This window comes from Suricata suricatta, chromosome 9 (assembly GCF_006229205.1).
Source record: "Suricata suricatta isolate VVHF042 chromosome 9, meerkat_22Aug2017_6uvM2_HiC, whole genome shotgun sequence".
Lineage (NCBI taxonomy): Eukaryota > Metazoa > Chordata > Mammalia > Carnivora > Herpestidae > Suricata > Suricata suricatta.
This window is the reverse complement of record NC_043708.1, coordinates 10,978,423-10,997,587: the sequence shown is the minus strand read 5'-3', so window position 1 is coordinate 10,997,587 and position 19,165 is coordinate 10,978,423. Positions and strand designations below refer to the sequence as shown.

General features: G+C 52.3%; 1 protein-coding gene across 1 annotated transcript in view; it reads left to right on the top strand.

Annotated features, from left to right (window-relative positions):
• Positions 1-34: 34 nt before the first annotated feature.
• The window catches only part of SLC24A4 (solute carrier family 24 member 4), a 187,877-nt gene continuing 168,746 nt past the window's right edge, over positions 35-19,165 (top strand). The window contains exons 1-2 of the mRNA XM_029952162.1: positions 35-492; positions 2,374-2,484. Of these exons, the coding sequence (XP_029808022.1) occupies positions 225-492; positions 2,374-2,484 (379 nt within the window). The 5' untranslated portion in view covers positions 35-224. The remainder of the gene's footprint in view (positions 493-2,373; positions 2,485-19,165) is intronic.

The window sequence follows — 19,165 nt, the reverse complement described above, 5'->3', positions numbered from 1 at the left end:
GGGCGAGCGCGCCGAGGCTGAGCCGGCAGGTAGCGGCTCCAGCGCCGGGACTGCGCCAGCCCTACGAACCAGGGTCACCGGCGCCACTGTGCCGGCATCGCCTCCTCGCCCCGGAGCCATGGTGCGCGGAGCGCGCACGCCGCGCGCGGGACTCTGAGCTCCGGCTGCGCCGCGCGCCCCCACCTCGCTTCGCCCAGCTTCCCCGCCGACCTTGCCCGCGGGCCATGAAGCTTTGGCCCGGAGCCTCTCGCCTTGAGCTTCGCGTCGCCCGCTCCAGCCCCAGCGGCCGCTCGGCCACAGCTGGCACTCCGGCCGCCGAAGCACCCCATCCTCTCCCGGGCACGGCACCCAGGTGCTCCAGGATGGCCCTCCGCGGGTCCCCCCGGCCGCGCAAAGTTCGCAGGAGGCGAGAGATGCTGCCGCAGCAAGTTGGCTTCGTGTGCGCGCTGCTGGCCCTGGTGTGCTGTGCGTCCGGCCTCTTTGGCAGCCTGGGTAGGTGCCGGTGCGGGCGCGCCCGGGGAGTTGAGGGGCTTGGGCTGGGAAGCCGACGGGCAGCTCGGAGATGTCTCCCCTTCCTTCCCCATCAGGCTGGTCCCAAGGGTTCATCCAGTCCCGTCCCCTCCCCACCCGGCAGGTAGAGCGCACCCAAGAGGGCTGCCATCGACGCTTTGAGCTGTGGTGCCGGTTTCCCAGAGCTGCGCGCGGCCCCTGGGGGCTCAGGACGCGGCTGCAGGTCTGTTACTAAGATGAAAGCCTGAACCTGGGGCCCCTCCGTGCCACAGCTCCGTCCCCAGAGTGCCTGCGGGCACGGGCGTTGCAGAGGTGGAGTCCAGGTGTGAATTCTCATAGCCTCTGGAGGACCCACCTGAGTGGTCCGCTATCCCATCTTGCGGAGCGGAGAGGGTTGTACCCCGTGTTTCTCAAAAACCCACATCCTGAGGCTGGGCGCGGGGTCTCCTCCATCCCCTCGCCCCGGCCAGCCGAAGGAGCTCCCTGGGGGTCCTGACTCATCCTCTCCAAATCCTGGAAACGGCTGGGGGCAGCCCCCTCGGGAAGTTCCTGCCATATTTCAGCATCGCTGAACTCCTGGTAATCCCTACGGTAGCAGAGCACTGGTGGCTGGAACCACAAGCCACACTCCTTCATGCGAGACGGAGGGATTTTGGAAGTCGCTTAGGATATGCAAATCTGAGGTGCAGAAAGAAACTTAGAAAAAAAAAAGATCGTTTGGGGGTGGAGTGGGGAATGTGAGTCCATGTGGAATCTTCAGACGACATTCACTTGGCTAACACTCCCAGTTTTAGTTGGGCGCTGTGGACCTTTTTACTTTTTCACATGGAAAAAAAAAAAGAAAGAAAGAAAAATGCAGGTGACTTAGCAACCCGGACATGGAAATAAAGCAGGGGGTGCCTTTTTGAGCAGTTAGGGACAATCTAGAGAGGTTTATCGTGATAGGTTAAAATCAGATGGAATGTCATTAAACTCTTAAACTGTTTTTCAAAACCCCAACTTTGTGATTTGAGGATCTAGGGTCAAAAAATGGCTCTTTCCAACCGAAACCCAGGCAGGTTATTTGAACATCTTAACCTGGTGCTTTGCAGTTGGCCGAGTCGGTGTATTTACCCCCTCAGTTACACACCAGAAAAACCGAAATGCTTAGTGGCTCTTAGGTGTCAGCGTTTTAGACGAGTTATTATTACCCAGCTGAAGCTGTGTACACATCAGGAGAGGTAAATGAATACTTCGAAACTCTTTCAGTGAGATTCGTTTTTATTTGCTGGATTGAAAATTACCTTTAGGAGTTCAACCATGTTGGGTTGCTGGCAGCCACACTACTGATGTCCCTTGTTACTCAGTGTGGCCCGTGGACCAGCAGAAATAGCATCACCTGAGAGCTCGATAGTACAGAAACCCAGGGCCCAGCCCGGACCTGCTGACATAGAATCTGCATTCTGACAAGGTGCCCAGTTGATATCTGTGGACCTTCAAGAGTGAGAAGCTCTGGGCCAGACCCCATCCACCTTCTCCACCTTTTTGCTGACCTGATATCCATTTGTCTGGGGCAGAGACACCTGAGCGTGTTTACTGGCCAAGAGCTTCATAGTCATCTACCCTGTGAGGGGCCCAGCACTCAAGGCCAAGGTCAGATCACATGCTGACCCATCTGGGACTAGAAACAATGGACCAGATCTAAACAGATCACTGAGTGTAAGCAGCTGATCTTGTGCCTCCAGGCATTATCTCACTCCCTACAGGTGGCTCTAGGTAGGCACACAGGGCTGCTGCTTATATAGCCAGATATAGATGCGGAAGGTCATTGGAAGAATGCACCATGTTGACCTATTGGTGTTTGTGACTTCTTTTCCAATCCAGGGCATAAAACAGCTTCTGCTAGCAAACATGTTCTACCAGATACATGGCGGAATAGGAAGCTGATGGCACCAGTGAATGGGACCCCCCCGGCCAAGAATTGCACGGATCCCGGTAAGAAATCCATCTCGCCCTCGCCTAAGGCCTTTGGCCTATAGATGGTGCTTCTGTGGACATTCCAGCCAGAGCTGAGAAAGGTGCTCTGATGAACCTGGGTGGGAAAGGGTAGTTGTAAGGCATCGAAAAGGTAACGGACGTGCATTAATCAGTTACGCTGCTAAGCAACTCCAGTACTTTCTTTACCCAGCAACGGAAAGGTCACATTGGAGAGTTTTAAATTTTCTTTCTTTTTTTTTTTGTTCTCACCACGCTCCTGAAGGCTCATTTCCCCTGCTGTCTTGATTTTGTTTGCCCGGGTGTCTCTGTTTCCTTTCCCTTTTGCTCACGGTGTCCATGTGAAGGAACTCTAGTGGCAGCAAATGCAGCTGCTCTGACAGGTGGGATGACCCTCCCGTGAGGGTCGCTATGTGCCAGGGCACCTGCAGGGGTAGGACGCTGTGGAGTGCTGGGGTCTTTTCTCTGTAATGGGGGTTCCCAGGGTGTGGTGCTGGCTCAGGGAATGGATTCTGCCTGCTGTGGGAGGCAGTTTTGATGTCCCCCTTCAGGCTTCTCTAGGGGCTCAGAGGCTGTAGGGACCCAGAAGTGACATCTTCTCTGTTCTACCACAGGCAGGTTTTGCTTAAATAGGTGAAGAAGATTCCTGGGGTGGGGGTCAGGTGCGGGGAATGCCCTGGGCTCCAGCTCTGGCTCCAACACTTGGAAGTCTATTGCAGGAAGGATCCAGTGGGATGAAGTATTCAAAAGTCTGTTGAGGACTTTGAGATCTTATTGTCGATGGATACCGCTCGGCTCTTCCGCCGAGTTGCCGGGAAGTCGCGTTATCTTTTGGTGTCTGTTTTCTCCCTGGTAAAACGGGCAGAATAGTACTTCCTGTTCTGGGGTTGTTGGGAGAATCTGGTAAGGCCCTGTAGGGCGCTGTGTGTAAAAGGAAATGGGAAGGCAGGGCGAAGATGGCGTGTTTGGATGGCAGTCTTCACTTATTTTCGTAGGCCGGTCTTCTCTGCAGTCTCCACGTCAGGAGATCTCTAGGGAGAAGACCACAGTCACTCAAGGCCACAGGACTTCTAGGTGGTGACATTGGCATTGGAATCTGGGCCTGTGTGATTAAAATGGTTAGTTCCACGGGCATAGGAGGCCAGGGCTCTCCCTCAAAGCCTGTTTGACCACACCTTCCCTCAGGATGCCTTCTGAGAAGGCCACATGGGGCATGGAGGGTAGGTGAGTACAGGCCTGCTGAGAAGCTGCTGGGCTTGACTTTGAACTTGGGCTATCCATTCCTGAGAAATTCTGTGTATCCTGCCAGCCGCAGCGCCCATCCGGTCATTTAACTGTCCTTGGACATCTTCATTACCAGAACTGGTGGAGGCATGGGCTGGACGAGTGAACTGGTGCAACCAGAGACTAATGTTGGGGTCCATGCCCTCCAGGGACCTGGGATGCTGGAATCCGCACCATCCACAAGGGGTGGGGACACTTGGCTACTTTGGGCGAAGAATCGGGAGCAATGCATCTTTGGTTTCTGGGCACTCGCTGGTGCACTCCTCTTGGTCAGGCTGTGCCCTCCTCCTCTAACTTCAATCACGGGTAGTCTGGGCACGTGGGCTAAGATGATCCCATTTCTTGGGATAATCTCCCGTGCCCCATTATTGTTCCTGTATCTTCAGTGTACCGTCTCATCAAAAGTTATCCTGCTTACTGGGGAACAGTCATCCTATGTGGCAGGAAGACCTGGCCTTGTCCCCCTTATAGCAAGGGTGTTGGAAATAGTATCTTTCGCAATAGCGAACACTCGTGGGTTATGCTTTTTGTTGACTGTTTCTGGAATCAGGCCCCCCTGTGTAGAAAGGACTCCATAAAGCTTCGGATGAAAGTATGTGTTGAATATGAAGCACTGTTATCCCTCCAGTGTTTCTTCCAAAGGTGAGGAATGGGAGGTTCAGAAGTTTAGTGACTCCCCAAGAGCTCTCGAGGGTCAGGAGCATCCCCGGGACACCTGGGTCTGTATCCCATGCCCTCCCCATGCTGTTGCACCTGCCCTAGTTTTCCTGTCTGCCCAGGCGGGGCTGACTCCTACTTCCCTTCCAGCCGCCTCATCCCCGGGCCCCCCATTTCACAGGCATGTAGCACATGCATGCTGTTGTGTCTCCAGCCCTCTGGTGGGCACTCGGGGACGGGGTACAAGCAAGCATAAGAGGCGGCTTTGTCGGCAAGTAGCTTACAGTCATAGAGAAGACCAGCTCCTGACACAGGGAGCTCTCGGTGAGGCAGAAAGATGGCAGGGGTCCCACGCACAGTCAACAGCCCCCCAGGGACCCCCTTCAGGGGCTCAGAGGAGGGTGACCAGGTCTGAAGTAGTTGGCATCATCCTGGGGTCTAGATGAGACAGGCCTCTAGGGCAAAGACCGAAAGCTTGCCCAAACTGCGTTTAGTGCCAAAAGGAATTGATCAGGTTCATCACTGAAAGTGTGAGATCAAAGGTGAAGGTCATGACTCAGTTTCCCTCTGTCTCTGGACTCAGAAGTCCTCCATCTTGGGCAGGTGGTTACCATAGCTCCACTCTCCGCCCTCAAATGCTGGGAGAGGGTGCCAGTGGTGCTTTGGTGGAGCTTGTGAAATTCTGTTGGCTTGAGTCACATGAGCCCCTAAACTAATTGTTGGGGTTGGAGGGGGATGGCATGTGTCTCCCCTGGCCAGAGGGCCCCCAGCCCTGGTCTACAGATGAAGTCTCTTAGGCCTGTGGGGAGATGGGGCTTTAGGAATTTCCTGCTGTGTCAGAACATCCAGAGCTAAAGTCATCCCTACCCCCGCCCTGGTTGGCATTCAACCAAAGTTCACGTTTTTGTGTAAGAACCTCGAGGGTAGGGACTGTGTCTTATTTTCTGTACCCTCTGCGTGCTCCTCTCCGCCTGTGAGAGGAATATCTTCTTTTCCAAAAAAAACCCCAAAAAACAAAAAACAAAAAACCCCAAACCATGAACGGCTCCTGCTCTGGTTGCCCCTTAAGTCTCGATGTGGAGCTTTTTGCTCTGCGTGGGGCCACTTCCTCAGGCCTTGCTGGTGTTTCCATCTCATTATTTGCGTTGCGGCTTGGGTACCACCCCCATCACGTTACCCTATGTCTCCAAAGTAGCTTACCTGTCCTCTGTTCCCCTTAAGGGCTCCCTCCCTCACTGCTCTGTGCCTAGAAGAGTGATGCTTAGCCCTGCCCACACCTTTCAGTCCTGGAAGAGCTTCCGAAATGCTCACATCCTGCCCCTGGAGTGTCTGATTTCATTGCTCTGGGGCCCAGGAATCTGTGTTTTTTAAGAGCTCCCTGGGGAGTCCAAGATGAAGCCAGGGGTGACACTCACTGGGCTAGAGACCTGTGGTCCGGGTGGTGGGTGTCACCTGGTGGCTTGTTGGGAATGCAGAGTCTCAGGTCCACCCCAGGCCTTCTGAATCAGACACCGCAAACCCCCGGGGCAATGCGCACGCACACCACAGGCCCAGAAGCGCTGGGCAAGGATATGGCCTGACCCTTTGCAGGTGCTTAGTAAGTATTTGAATGTTGAATGAAGGCCAAGACTTGGGGTAACCTAGAGATTTTCCTGAAAACCACATGGGGTTCATTTTTGAATGTAGGGAAGCTAAAAAAAAATCATTTTTGATCCCTGAGGTCTATGGGAAAGTCCTTGATTGATCCCCCCCATCTCCCCTCCCCCCCCAGATCGGTGCCACCAGGACTTAGATTTTTCTTTGATGGTCCTGGAAGAGCAAGCACTGCAAAAGAGAGGTGGGTTCCTCCACACGGCGAACTGCAGGAACTAGGAATAAGAGGCCATGACTTTGAACTGTCTTAGCTCAGGCTGCCCTAACAAAACACCACGGATGGGGGGCTTAGACAACAGACCTGTATGTGTCACAGTCCTGGAGGCTGGAGAGTCCTGAGGTGGGTCGGGGTGAAGGCCTGCTTCCTGGCTTGCAGACTGCCCCCTCCCTGTGTGCTCGCCCGGCAGAGAGGGACTCTGAGCTCTGGTCTGTCTTTTCTTTCTCCTGAGGGCACCCATGTCATCATGGGCCCCCACCCTCGTGGCCTCTTCCAAAGCTAATTGCCTCCCAGAAGTCCCACCCCCGAGGCCCATCACCTTGGGAGAGCAGGGCTTCAGCGTGGGAATTTGGGCAGGGGGCAGGGAGCCGGGGGGGGGGGGGGGGGGGGGGGGGGGGGGGGGGGGGGGGGGGGGGGGGGGGGGGGGGGGGGGGGGGGGGGGGGGGGGGGGGGGGGGAAGGGGGAGACACTCCTTCGAGAACTAGAGACTTTGCACGCCTCTCTGGCGGTGGCACCAGAGTGGGAGGACCCAGGGGTCTGTCACCTGGAGGCTCCGACAGAGACAGATGCCTGGGCCCAGCTCCAACCCGTGAGATTGGAACCCGTGGCCGGTATGTTCTGTGGCTGACTTTCGGAGCTTCTGGGAACCATGCTGTTCCCTCCAGATCCTCCAAGACGGGCTGGGCTTGTCATTGACACATCCCGCAGGCCTTCTCTGATTATCCAACCCAAAGTAGCCTTTTTTTTTTTTTTTAAGATAAATTTTTTTTAACGTTTGTCTATTTTTGAGAGAGAGAGGGAGAGAGAGACAGAGAGAGAGCGAGAGAAAGGGAGAGAGAGAGAGAGAGAGAGAGAGAGCATGCAGGCGCAGAAGCAGGGAAGGGGCAGGATGAGAGGGAGACACAGAATCCAAAGCAGGCTCCAGGCTCCGAGCTGTCAGCACAGAGCTTGATCCGGGGCTCAAACTCACGAACCGTGAGATCGTGACTTGAGCCAAAGTCGGACACTCAATGGGCTGAGCCACCAGGTGCCCCAATGGCCTTCAGGTCACTTTTCTGTTGTCCTAGTTTCTTGTAGACACCATTGTGCATCGTTCTGTTGTTGGTTTGCTTTCCAACTGGAATAATTCAACAGTGAGCATTGTTTGCTTTTGAAAACCAGCATATGCCTCAGTTTTTCCTTCCAGGACAGGAAGGGGGTGATAATTGCGTCTACCTCAGCGGGTTGTTAGAAATAAATGAGTTAATACCTATGGAATATTTACATGCTCCGACGTTAACTTCCTCTGTCTTTATTTTCTTTTCTTATCTGCGTACCCCGGACGTGACCTGGTGCTTGTGAATTGTAGTACTGGGGAACTGTTTGTTAATTGAATTTTATGAAGACACGTTAAGAAGTAGGGATCTTGCCAGATGTTTTTCCCCCCCGAAACATTTTTTTAAAAAATATTTTGAATTCTGAAGATTTGGGATGTTGGCAGATAGCACACCTTGCAAAACTAACCTCTAAATTGAAAAACTGTTAGGTTTTTTGCTCTGGACAATGAGGTGTTACTTTACATGTCCTCTGTGAAGCCGGGGTGTGTACGCCTTATCCCTTCTTATGTTGCCTTTTCCCTCACATTTGAAGCCCAGTCAGTGCTCCGTGCTCTGTGATGTCCTGCCCCTTCATTTGTGTACTCAGTATCCTGTGCCACCATGGATGCTGGAGGGATTTGCTTCGTCTTGTTTGGTTTTCTGCTTTTCTTTAAATTTTTTTTTAACGTTTATTTACTTTTGAGAGCGTGAGCGAGCTCAAGCAGGGGGAGGGGCAGAGAGAGAGAGAGAGAGACACAGAATCTGAAGCAGCTCCAGGCTCCGAGCTGTCAGCACACAGCAAGATGTGGGGCTTGAACTCACAAACTGTGAGATCATGACCTCAGCCAAAGTTGGATGCTCAACTGATTGAGCCACCCAGGCGCCCCTTGTTTTCTGCTTTTCGAATAGTCTTTTGAAAGGCCTGATGACTATGTGTCTGTCTTTGCTCAGGCTGCTGTAACAGAATTCCATAGACCGGGCAACCTAAACACCAGAAACCTCTTTTCTCACAGTTCTAGAGGCTGGAGGTCTAAAGTCCTGATCAGGCTCTGAGGAAGGCTCTTACTGGCTTGTGGACTGTCCTCATTTTGCTGTGTCCTCACATGGCCAGGAGAGAGGAGGAGTGAGAGCCAGCTCCCTGGGGTCCCTTCCCGGAAGGCCCTCGATCCCCTCAGACCAGAGTCCCGTCCTCACAACCTGGTCTAACCCAGATCACCTCCCGAAGGTTCAATCTTCAAATATCATTACTTCAGGGCTTAGGGCTTCAACATAGGCATTTTGGGAGGACACAGACTCCAGCGTCCTTGGAAGGAAGTCTGGGGAAAGAGGGCTGCTGGGGTGAAGGGTGCTTGGAAGAGATCTGCGTACGGAGGTAGTTCTTGGGCTTTCAGGAGAGCAGAGGGCTGGTGTGGGCTCTTGATGGAGGATCTTCTACGGGTAAGCTGGCTCTGATCTACCCTCCCCTCTTGCTCTGTGCCAGGGCTGATGCAGGGCCACGGTGGGAGGAGAGGGGGGCGGTGAAGGCAGTGGGGCGGCCTGTTCACAGGAGTTGACATGGAGGCTGGGTTGGGAGATGAGGTCACCGAGCAGGTGGGCGCAGCGGTGGGTCTCTGTAGGCGCCCGTGCATGGGGAGCAGAGGTGTGGAAAGCACCCGAAAGCAGGGGCGGGGTGGGAGGAGGGGACCTGGAGCTGCTGAAAGTACATCGGGGATGTGGGTGTGGAGGTGAGGCACTCCTGGGGACTCGGAGCAGCGTCTGGATTCTGAACCGGGGCCTGTTGGAATGCTGCTCCAGCAGGCTGGGGGGATGAGCGGCACATCGGAAGGTTTAAGGTTGTTACGTAAAAGCAAACCCTGACTTGAAGAAGCGAGGGTTGATCTAGTTACTGGGTGCAGTGAGGTCACAGTCTAGTTATGGCCCCAGGGGGGCAGGGCCAGGAAGTCCAGCACAGGGAGGGGGTTTGCTGGGTGGGGCAACCTGCAGAGAGCCAGTTGGTTCCCTGGGGAAAGGATCAGCAGGCAACCTGGGACACTGATGGGCTTGCACAGCCACTAACCTGATCACACATCAGCTCATCGTCAGACTGATCAGGTGGCTTAGGGACCAAAGATGCGGGTCCCAGTATTGGCTCTCTCTCCAGCAGCCAGAAAAGGCTCCTATCCCAGCAAGCACCAGATCGCTCTTTCTCGGAGAGGACCATTTGACGTGGTGAAGGCAGATGTGTGGGTTTGAGTCCCAGCTTGCCCCGTTGGCCGTCTGTGTGATCTTGGGCAGCTTACATAACCTCTCTGTGCTTCAAGTTCTCTCTTTTGTTAAGTTGAGGATAGCAGCTGTTTCTACCTGTCTCACAAGGCTGCTGCAAGACTGAAACCACATGATGTATGGAGGTATTAAGTGTCCCAAGCTGCTGTCATTGTCGTCATTATCATTGTGTTGACTTGCCCCTCCTAACTGCCTTTAAGTGTGTTATTAGTGTCTTCATTTTGCAGATGAGGAAAGGAGACCTAGAGAGATGAAATAACTAGTCCAAGATCACCTAGCTAGCAAGAAGCAAGAGCAGGTGTGTACGTGTGTGTGTGTGTGTGTGTGTAATTAACAGACTGTTTCAGAGCAGTTTTAGGTTTACAGACAACTGAGTGGCAATAGAATTCCTATATTAATAGCTTCCCCTGTTAACTTCTTGCATTACTGTGGTACATTTGTTGCAATTGACAAGCCAGTATTGATATTATCATTAACTAACATCCAGAGTTTACATCAGGATTCGCTCTTTGTGTTGTACTTTTGATGAGTTTGGATAAATCTATGATGACATGGGTCTACAATTATGGGATCATACAGAATAGTTTCACTGTCCTAAATATTCCCTGTGGAGCCTTTTGATTTGCATGGTCTGAGTTGTGAGCCTACATCCTTATCTGAAATAATCAATGGATGGGTGGAAAATGATGATATGGAAATGGTGCCATCCACTGCTACGTTAGTCTCTGTCACCGTCTGGGCACCCCACTGTTGGGGCACCCTGCTGAGAAATGGGAATGCCTGATCATTGCAATAGCAGACATCTGTGTGGGTCCTGCTTCTTGGTATGTTTCTAATAGTGATTTGTTTGCAATCAAAAACTCCCCCCCACACTTATATTGAGGAATAGTTGATGTACATAACTGTACAAGTTCAAGGCTTCACGGTGATGGTTTGATTTGCATATATTGTGAAATGATTACCACAGCGGGTTCAGATAACACCCATCTTCTGCAGATGAGTAAAAAGTAAAAAAATGTTTCCTTCCTTAAGATGCAAATTCCTGGGACTGACTCTCTTACCTACTTTCCTATATACCACACAGCCAGCAAGGTTCGCTGTAGTCACCGTGTTGTATGTTAGATCTTTAGGATTTAATTCTGTCATAACTGGAAGTTTGTACCTTGTGACCTGCTTCCTCCAGTTCCCCTCCCTTACCCCCCCACGTCTGGTAACCACAAGCCTGATCTCTGTTTCTGTGAGTTTGTCTCCTCCTCACTGCATATAAGTGAGATCATACAGTATTTGATTATTTGACTTATTTCATTTGGCTTAATGCCTTTAGGGTCCATCCATGTCATCACAAACGGTAGGGTTGCCGCATTTTTTGTGGCTGAATACCATTCTGTGTATATTTCATGTATGCATCTTCTTTAGTCGGCCATCGACAGACACTTGGGTTGTTTCCATGTCTTGGCTGTTGTCAATAATGCTGTGAATATGGGGACGGGGCAGATATGTTTTTATTAGTGTTTTCATTTCCTTTGGGTATATTCCCAGAAGTGGAGAGGCAGGATCATATGGTAGTTCCATTTTTAACTTTTTGAGGACCCTCCATACTGTTTTCCGTAGCGGCTGCACCAGTTTGCATTCCCCCCAGCAGTGCACTGATTCTTGCTTCTCCATGTCCTCACCGATGCTTGTCACACCTTGTCTTTTGGATACTGGCCATTCTAACAGGTGTGAGGTGGTATCTCACTGTGTTTTTTTGTTTTTTTAAATTAAAAAAATTTTTTTTTATTTTTGAGAGAGAGAGACAGAGCATGGGGGGGTGCGAGGAGCAGAGAGAGAGAGGAAGACATAGAAATCCCAAGCAGGCTCCAGGCTCCGAGCTGTCAGCACAGATCCCAATGCAGGGCTTGAACCCACAAACCATGAGATCATGACCTGAGCTGAAGTCGGATGCTTAACTGACTGAGCCCCCCAGGCGCCCCTCTCACTGTGGTTTTAATTTGAGCTTCTCTCATGACTAGTGATGTTGACCATCTTGTCATGTACTTGTTGGCCTTTTGTAGATCTTCTTTCTAGAAATGACTGTTCAGGTCCTTGCCCTTTTTAAAATTGTGTTATTTTTTTGCTGTTGAATTGTCTGAGTTTCTCACGTATTTTAGATATGAATCCCTTAGCAGATAGTTTGCGAGTATTTTTTCCCATTCTACAGGTTGTCTTTTTGCCTTGTTGATCATTTCTTTTGTGTGGAAGTTGTTTATTTTGGCAGGTTTCCTCTTGTTTATGTTTGCCTTTATTGCCTGTGCTTTAGGTGGTGTATCCAGAAATTCATTGCCAAGATCCATGTCAAGGAGCTTTATTCCTGTGTTTTTCCTGGGAATTTCATGGTTTCAGGTCTTACCTTTTAAGTTGGTTTTTGTACGTGGTGTAAGATAGGGTCCAGTTTTATCCATTTACGTATGAATATCCAATTACCGCAGCAGCGTGTGTTGAAGACCCTTTTTTTTCTATTGAGTATTCTTGGCTCCCTTTTCTTTTAAAATTTTTTTTTATGTTTTATTTATTTTTGAGAGAGAGATTGTGAGTGGGAGAAGGGCACACAGAGAGAGAGAGAAAAAGAGACAGAGAGACAGAGACATAGAATTGGAAGGAGGCTCCAGGCTCCGAGCTGTCAGCACAGAGCCCGATGTGGGGCTGGAACTCACGAGCTGTGAGATCATGACCTAAGCCAAAGTCGGATGCCTAACCGACTGACCCACCCGGGTGCCCCTCTTGGCTCCCTTGTTAAAGACTAAGACAGTTGACTACAACCATCAACATTGCCAGTTGACTGTGTGTGCGTGATTTATTTCTGGGCTCTCCATTCTGTTCCATTGGTCTCTCTGTCTGTTTCTATGCTTCACCATACCCTTCTGCTAACTGTAGCTTTATAAGTTAGCTTGAATCAGGAAGTGTGATGCCTCCTACCATATTCATCTTTCTCAGGATTTCTTTGGCTATTAAAAGTTTTCCCCCCCTTATCCAAACTATTGGGGCCATCTGCTAGCAATCTCTCCTCCCTGCTGGGCCATCTGCTACCCCCTGACTTCCAGATTCTCCGCTCCTGACACCATGCGGGCCTCCTGCAATCCAGAGAGCGCCCACTCGACTTCCTCTTGAACTCTGAGGAACGTTCCTCCCCATGTTAAAAATGGAAATCATTAAGCATGGCCATGTGTTGCCTTGGGTGGAGGAGAGATAGTCGTTCAACTCCACAGAGAAGGTTTTAAAATAATTTTTTTTTAATTAAACATTGTCCGTTATCGAAGAGGACATTGGAACAGAGCAGTTTACTAAAAGAGAAAAAAAACATGCCAGAACGATATACAAAAGTTTCTCCTGAGAGGGCCGTGGAATGCCCCCCTAGGAAAAGAACAGAAAGTCACCGTGTGGTTGAGAAGCCAAGGCAGGTGTCCTCTCTGCTCGGTGGCTCATCCCCACACGGATGGGTCTGTTTCTGGACCTGCAGCACCTTGCCAATTCAGCACCGTGCAGGGCTCTGGCCCTCCTAGTAATTGCCTGAGAAATCAAATGCGACACGCATTGCTGAGTACCTGCGTCCTCTGCACCTTGCTGGGCTCTGCTGCTGGAATGGCACAGGTCCCTGTAGTGCTCAGCAGAGCAGGGCGGGAAGGGAGGCTGAGGGTGGGGGTCGGGGTGGGGGTGGTGCTCAGATAACACAGCCAGTTACTTTGGAGGAAAGAGGGCAGTGGGTCGGGGGAAGGGCACCCTTCCTGGAGATGACCTCTGATCCTAGCCTGGAAGAGTAGGAGGTGGCAGTAGAAGGACATGCTAAGCAGAAGGCACAGTGCACTTGAACTTGATGCCTGGGAAATTGCAGCCTCACATCTGTACCTGGAGCAATGCTTACTAGCAACTGCCACCTCTTGCTCACCGGCTATCCGAGGGGAGAGAGAAAACAAACACCTCCTAAGATTACCGTGCAGAATAGTAAGTAATTAGGCTTTAGGGATTTAGCAAGAGTCCGTGCTCAACCAGGGCTGGGGCTGAATCAGATTACTTTTTTTTTTTAAGGCAGAAGGTGGGGGGGGCGGGGCTGGGAAATGTACTGGAGCCCAGGGTGACGTTGGCAGACTGGTTCACAGCGGCCCTGCTGAGCCACAGGTAGGACGGTGGCCCCCCTTCACAGGTGGGGCTGAGCTCGAGGATTGCTCAGGACAGATGACGGTTGCACCAGTGGAGACATTTGACAGTCTTTCCCCCCAGCCTGTGAGCTCCTAGAGGGCAGGTCGGTGTCCCTGGCATCCTTGGCTCTGAGGCTGGAGTCTGGCATCTGGTGTAAATTCAGCTTGCAGCAGATGGGGACGGGATGGAGAGACTCCCTCCTCCTCCCCATCAACTTACCTGTCCAGGAGCTGTACCCCTCAAGAGTGGCTGTTGTCTCTCCAGCTGTCCCTTCTAGCCTGATGCCTTGGGACAGGTCACAACACTCAGCCAGGGATTAGGGTTCAGAACGTGGACTCTGAGCCAAACTGCCCAGTTTCCAGTCCTGTGTTTGTCCTTACCAGTTAGGCGACCTCGAACTAGTTACTTTGTCTTTGCATTCTTTTTTCTTTTTTATGTTTTTTATTTATTTTTGAGAGTCAGAGAGAGACCATGTGCGCAGGGGAAGGGCAGAGAGAGAGGGAGATACAGAACCTGAAGACAGGCTTCAGGCTCTAAGCTGTCAGCACAGAGCCCGACGTGGGGCTCCAGCCCACGAACCGTGAGATCATGACCTGAGCTGAAGTGGAATGCTCAGCCGACTGAGCCACCCAGGCGCCCCCACCCTTTAAAAAATTTTTTTAACATTTATTCATTTTTGAGAGGGAGATAGAGTGCAAGTGGGGGATGGGCAGAGAGAGAAGGCAACACTGAATCCGAAGGAGGCTCTGGGCTCCAAGCTGTCAGCACAGAGCCCAATGCAGGGCTTGAACCCATGAGCAGTGAGATCATGACCTGAGCTGAGGTTGGACGCTTAACTGACTGAGCCACCCAGGGACCCCTTGTCTTTGTGTTCTAACCTCAGTGAAGGGGAAGGGTTTGTTTTGTTCACTGATGTAGCCCTAGCTGTAGTGTGTGTGTGTGTGTGTGTGTGTGTGTGTGTGTGTGTGTGTGTGTGTGTACATGTGAGAGTGTAGGATGCCCTACGGTACTTTCTTCGTGGGGCTAGGAGTACTGAATGTGTTGTTAATCTATGCAAAGTGCTCACAAGAGTGTCTAGCACAGAGCAGGTGCTGTGCACATTCTTGTTGCTGAAATTATCTCTGAAAAATAAATTGCATTAAATTATCACTTCACAGGACAAACGTTTAGAACTGGCCTCTGATAAAGGATTGAGGGTGAATTTTGTCAATGCAGCACTTGCTTTATTTCATGTTTAAGTTAAAAATGAACATCTGGAGTGGGGCACCTGGGTGGCTCAGTCAGTTAAGTGTCTGACTTGATTTCGGCCCAGGTTATGATCTCACGGTTCCTGAGTTCAAGCCCCACATCAGGCTCTGCGCTGACAGTGGGAAGCCTGCTTGGGATTCTCTCCTCTCTCTCTGTCTCTCTGCCCCTACCCTGCTCGCTCATTCTCTCTCTTTCTCAAAATAAATGAACTTAAAAAAAATGGACATCTGGACTTCTGTATGCTTGTTAATTTTTTGAGGATGAGAAGCCGATACTGAGAGACTGCCCAGCCCCTACAGGTTGCCGTGGGTCTCCCTGTGTGCTCTGAATCTGGACCTTCCTGTTGGTGACATGGGATGTGATGGATGAGGGCTTTGGAGACCCATCTGTGCTCTGGCCCTGGCACAACTTGCATAATTTTGTAGGAACCACTTTGCTATTGGAGCCTTTGTTTCCTGCCTGTGAAATGGGCAGAAGGGTGATTTGGTTAATTTCCTAAGCTTTTAAGAATTAGGTGCAGAGTGTTGTGAATGTCATCACCGCTGTTTGCACAACTGTGGCAGATACTTGGCCCCTTGAAGACTATTCCTTCTTGGTAGAATAGAGAAAATCAGTTATTCAGGGCTTTTCAGAATGGATCTGTAAAACCACGGAGAGGAGGTGGCCAAAGCACTGTGTTTGGCTCAGGTGAGGGGGGGGCCTGTTGGTGGAGGCTTTGGTAGAATGGAAAGATCCGGGTCATTTTGGTCGTCTCCATGCATACACAGCCCTTAGGACCCTACCATCGATGTCTCCCATTTCATGCTACAAATGTCTGCCTTCATTCCATTACACGTGCCAGCTTCAGGGACCCACATTTTAGCTGAGCTGATCTCACGCCAGCTGGTTCAGCTCTTGACCTCAGACATGTTAAAATAATCACATGTATGAAAACAAAATTACCCTACTCTGGAGGCCTCCTGAGGACAGTTTCTCTGAGCTCAGGCTGGAAGCCATCCTTGGGTTTGATGTTCAGTTGCCGGGTGATTGAGGACCAAGCAACCCTGTCTGCTGGGCCCGTGCGGAAATGAAAACCGACCTGGATGTGGACCCTGCCCTCAGGGAGCTTCGATTCTAGTTGAGAGGAGCCAGGTTGACAGAGGTCACCCGTAATGCGAGGGGGGGTGTGAGCGGCTGCAGTCCCTGTGGTGGGGACAGAGGAGGGACAGTAAGTCCTAAGTGTCAGGACCAAGAAGTCCACCACATCAAAGGGGTCCCTGAAGATGGGCGGGCCGGCTTTTGAAGGGTCATAGCCGCGGGGTTGACCCACGGGTAGCAATGTTCTCCGCTCTTACCTGCACCTCCTTGCCGGCCCCTGAGATGGTCCTAGGAAGGTAGGTGGTGGTATCATCATTGGTGTGATCCCCATTTTTTACAAAAGGTTTAAACAGCAGGGATTTGAACTTGGGCAAATCAGAACCTGTGCTCTTTGGGGGAAGATGAAGGGTCCCCTGGCTGAGGGACAGGTGGGTGCGCGGTGAACTTGGGGCAGGCGGCCTAAGCGAGCCATCAGCAGTGAGCGTGTGTTGGAAGAAGAGCCTTAAACACCCGAAGGCCTTTGTGCTCCCGCGAGGGGTGGGGGCCAGGGGCGCCGAGCAGCTCTGTGTGTCAGGACGATGACTCTGCAGGCCTCGTGGGATGGCAGCTTTAGCTGAGATATGTGTGAAAGTTCTTGGCGTTGTGCTTGATGAGCTTTTGGGGACCAAAAAAAAAAAAGTGCAGACCAAGAGAAGAAAGGGAACTATCGCTCCATTATTTAGGCGAGCCGTAGACAGACGTGGTAGTCTTACGGGAGAAGTTGAGGAATAGATTGGGAGGCAGACTCCACAGATCTCCGCAGATGCTGGATCTGCAAGCTGAGAGGTGGGGGGCTGGCTCTGCTCCCAGAGGCTGATGAATGGTCCCTGGCACCACCATTCTCCAAGATGGGCGCCGGGAAGCACTCCTTCCTTTTTTAGATTTGGACCCCTGTAGGGGGACCCTCGTCCAAGAAGAGCCTTGTACCAGGCACAGTGGCTGGTGTCTGTCCCAGATTTCATATGCCTAAGTATGCATCTGACATCGGACATCCGTGGGCGGGGTGCCGGTCGGATTTTGGGACTGGGGAGAGAGATCCCGTCCTCCGCGGGTCCCCAGGTTAGAAGGAGAAGGTGGACTCGGAGTTGCCATGTGTGACCTGGAATGATGCACTGTCACGCCAAGCGTGGCTGGAAGGCATCATGGAGCATGCAGCCTTTGAGCTGTGCTTTGACGCGAGTGGGTATTTGCTAGACAGATGGGAGGGTGCGGCATTCCTGGCGGTGGGCGTGGTGATCCAGGAGGAGGTGGTGCAGAGAGCCCAGCAGATCAGGGATAAGGGTGGCACTTTTCAGCTGGCCTTGGGTTTGGGTCCTCGAGGGGACACGGAGGGCCCTGTGGCTGCATCGTGCCAAGCCCAGGGTGCTACTGCGCCCCAGAGGCTGGACCCTCTCAGGCTCATGAAAGGTTTTAAGAGTTGGAAGGATGACTCTCATTTCCTGAGCGACTGCTCACCTTCGTTTCCACAATGCGCAAGGACCCTGGGCACCTGCTGGGCAGGGAGCTGAAGCGGCACAAAGGTGTGGGTCTTGTCCTCAGGGAGCACCACTGAGCGGGGCATGGGCCCCTGTCCTTGTGCTCTGTCTGAGCACTGCCTCGCGTGACACCCGGCTCATTCCACTCTTTCCATCAGCATGGCTGGATGCCAGCAGCCATTGGCATTTAAACAAAGCCACGAGAAAGAGTTCATAAAATGTAGAGCATCGTGCGCCCACAAGAAAGAGAAGGCTCTAGGCTCCTTTCTCTGCGGGACAATCACTACTCAGCCTCATCCTGGTTTCCTTTTCTGCCCCGCTCCTCCCCTCTCCCCCACCGTCAGATGAGCAGGAAAGGGGGGAACTGGGCACTCCCCCTGAAAGGGGATTCAGGTCACCACGTGGGCATCTGGCCTGATGACAACAGCCTCGCCTCCCTTTGGGTCCTGGTGGCCTTTGTGCCTCACCTTGTGTGAAGAAAAGCACTGGGGCCTGGGGACCACTGGCGTGCCTGCGCTGTGCTCTCCGTGCGAGGGAGCCTCCCCGTAGGTGGCAGCTGAGGGTGGTCACGGCCCTGGGTCCTGCCGGGCAGGGGAGGTGGAACAGAGCCAGGAACGGTCTCTGCGCTGGGTAGCGGTCCCAGCCTAGAGGAACCTGGTACCAGAAAGATGCGGTGGCAACATCCCAGAGGCCCTCCGGAGTTTGATAAAGACGATTAATGGAGTAGATAGAATGACTTGGCAGCCAAGATTAGGGAAGCTAAGTGGTTCTGGCCAATTAGCTAAGCCTCCGTGAAGAGAAAGCAGTGGGAAGGGGCACCGGGATGGGTTAGCAGTGATTCACCCACTGGCAGGAGGCTGCGCCCAGGGAATGGGCAGACCAGGGAGGGGAAGACCCGGGCAGCTCCCCTCCCCACCCTCCCCTCCCTGAGTGCCTCTCAAGGGAAACCTCGGCTTCTCCGACAGTCTCCCCAGGAAAATGGAGGGGACCCCCGTTACCTGGGGTATTTGGATTCGGCAGCGTGCCGGTGACAGAGACGGAGACCCTGTGCTGGCCGCAGGGTGGACGGCCTGGGCCCTTGTATCACACCTCTTCTGTCTCTCATTTCTGGGTGATTCTTCTGTGGGCCTCGGAGAGGGTAAGCCCTTGAAAGAATGGCTTTGAAATCATTTAAGCTACGCTTGGTTTTTCCTGAGCTGGCAAAAACCCCAACGTAGGTGGTGTTACTAAATGACTTGTGGGCTTTGGGTGACCCACATGCATTAGCAGGAAGAAAGAAAGGGGGGTGCAGACCACGTGCACTGGGAGATGTTGCCGTGGCTTCCACAGTCCCCCCCCCCCCCCCGAATGCTCACAGCTCACAATGAACGCTCAGAATCAAACAATCAGGTCTGAAGGGACCGGAGAGGAAGGCAGCAGGTTTGAGCTCCCTTTTGCCTCTTTAATGTGCCCACGATCACCCGGGAGCCTTGTTAAGGGGCAGATGCAGGGGGAGGTCCGGGTGTGGCCTGAGCCTCTGT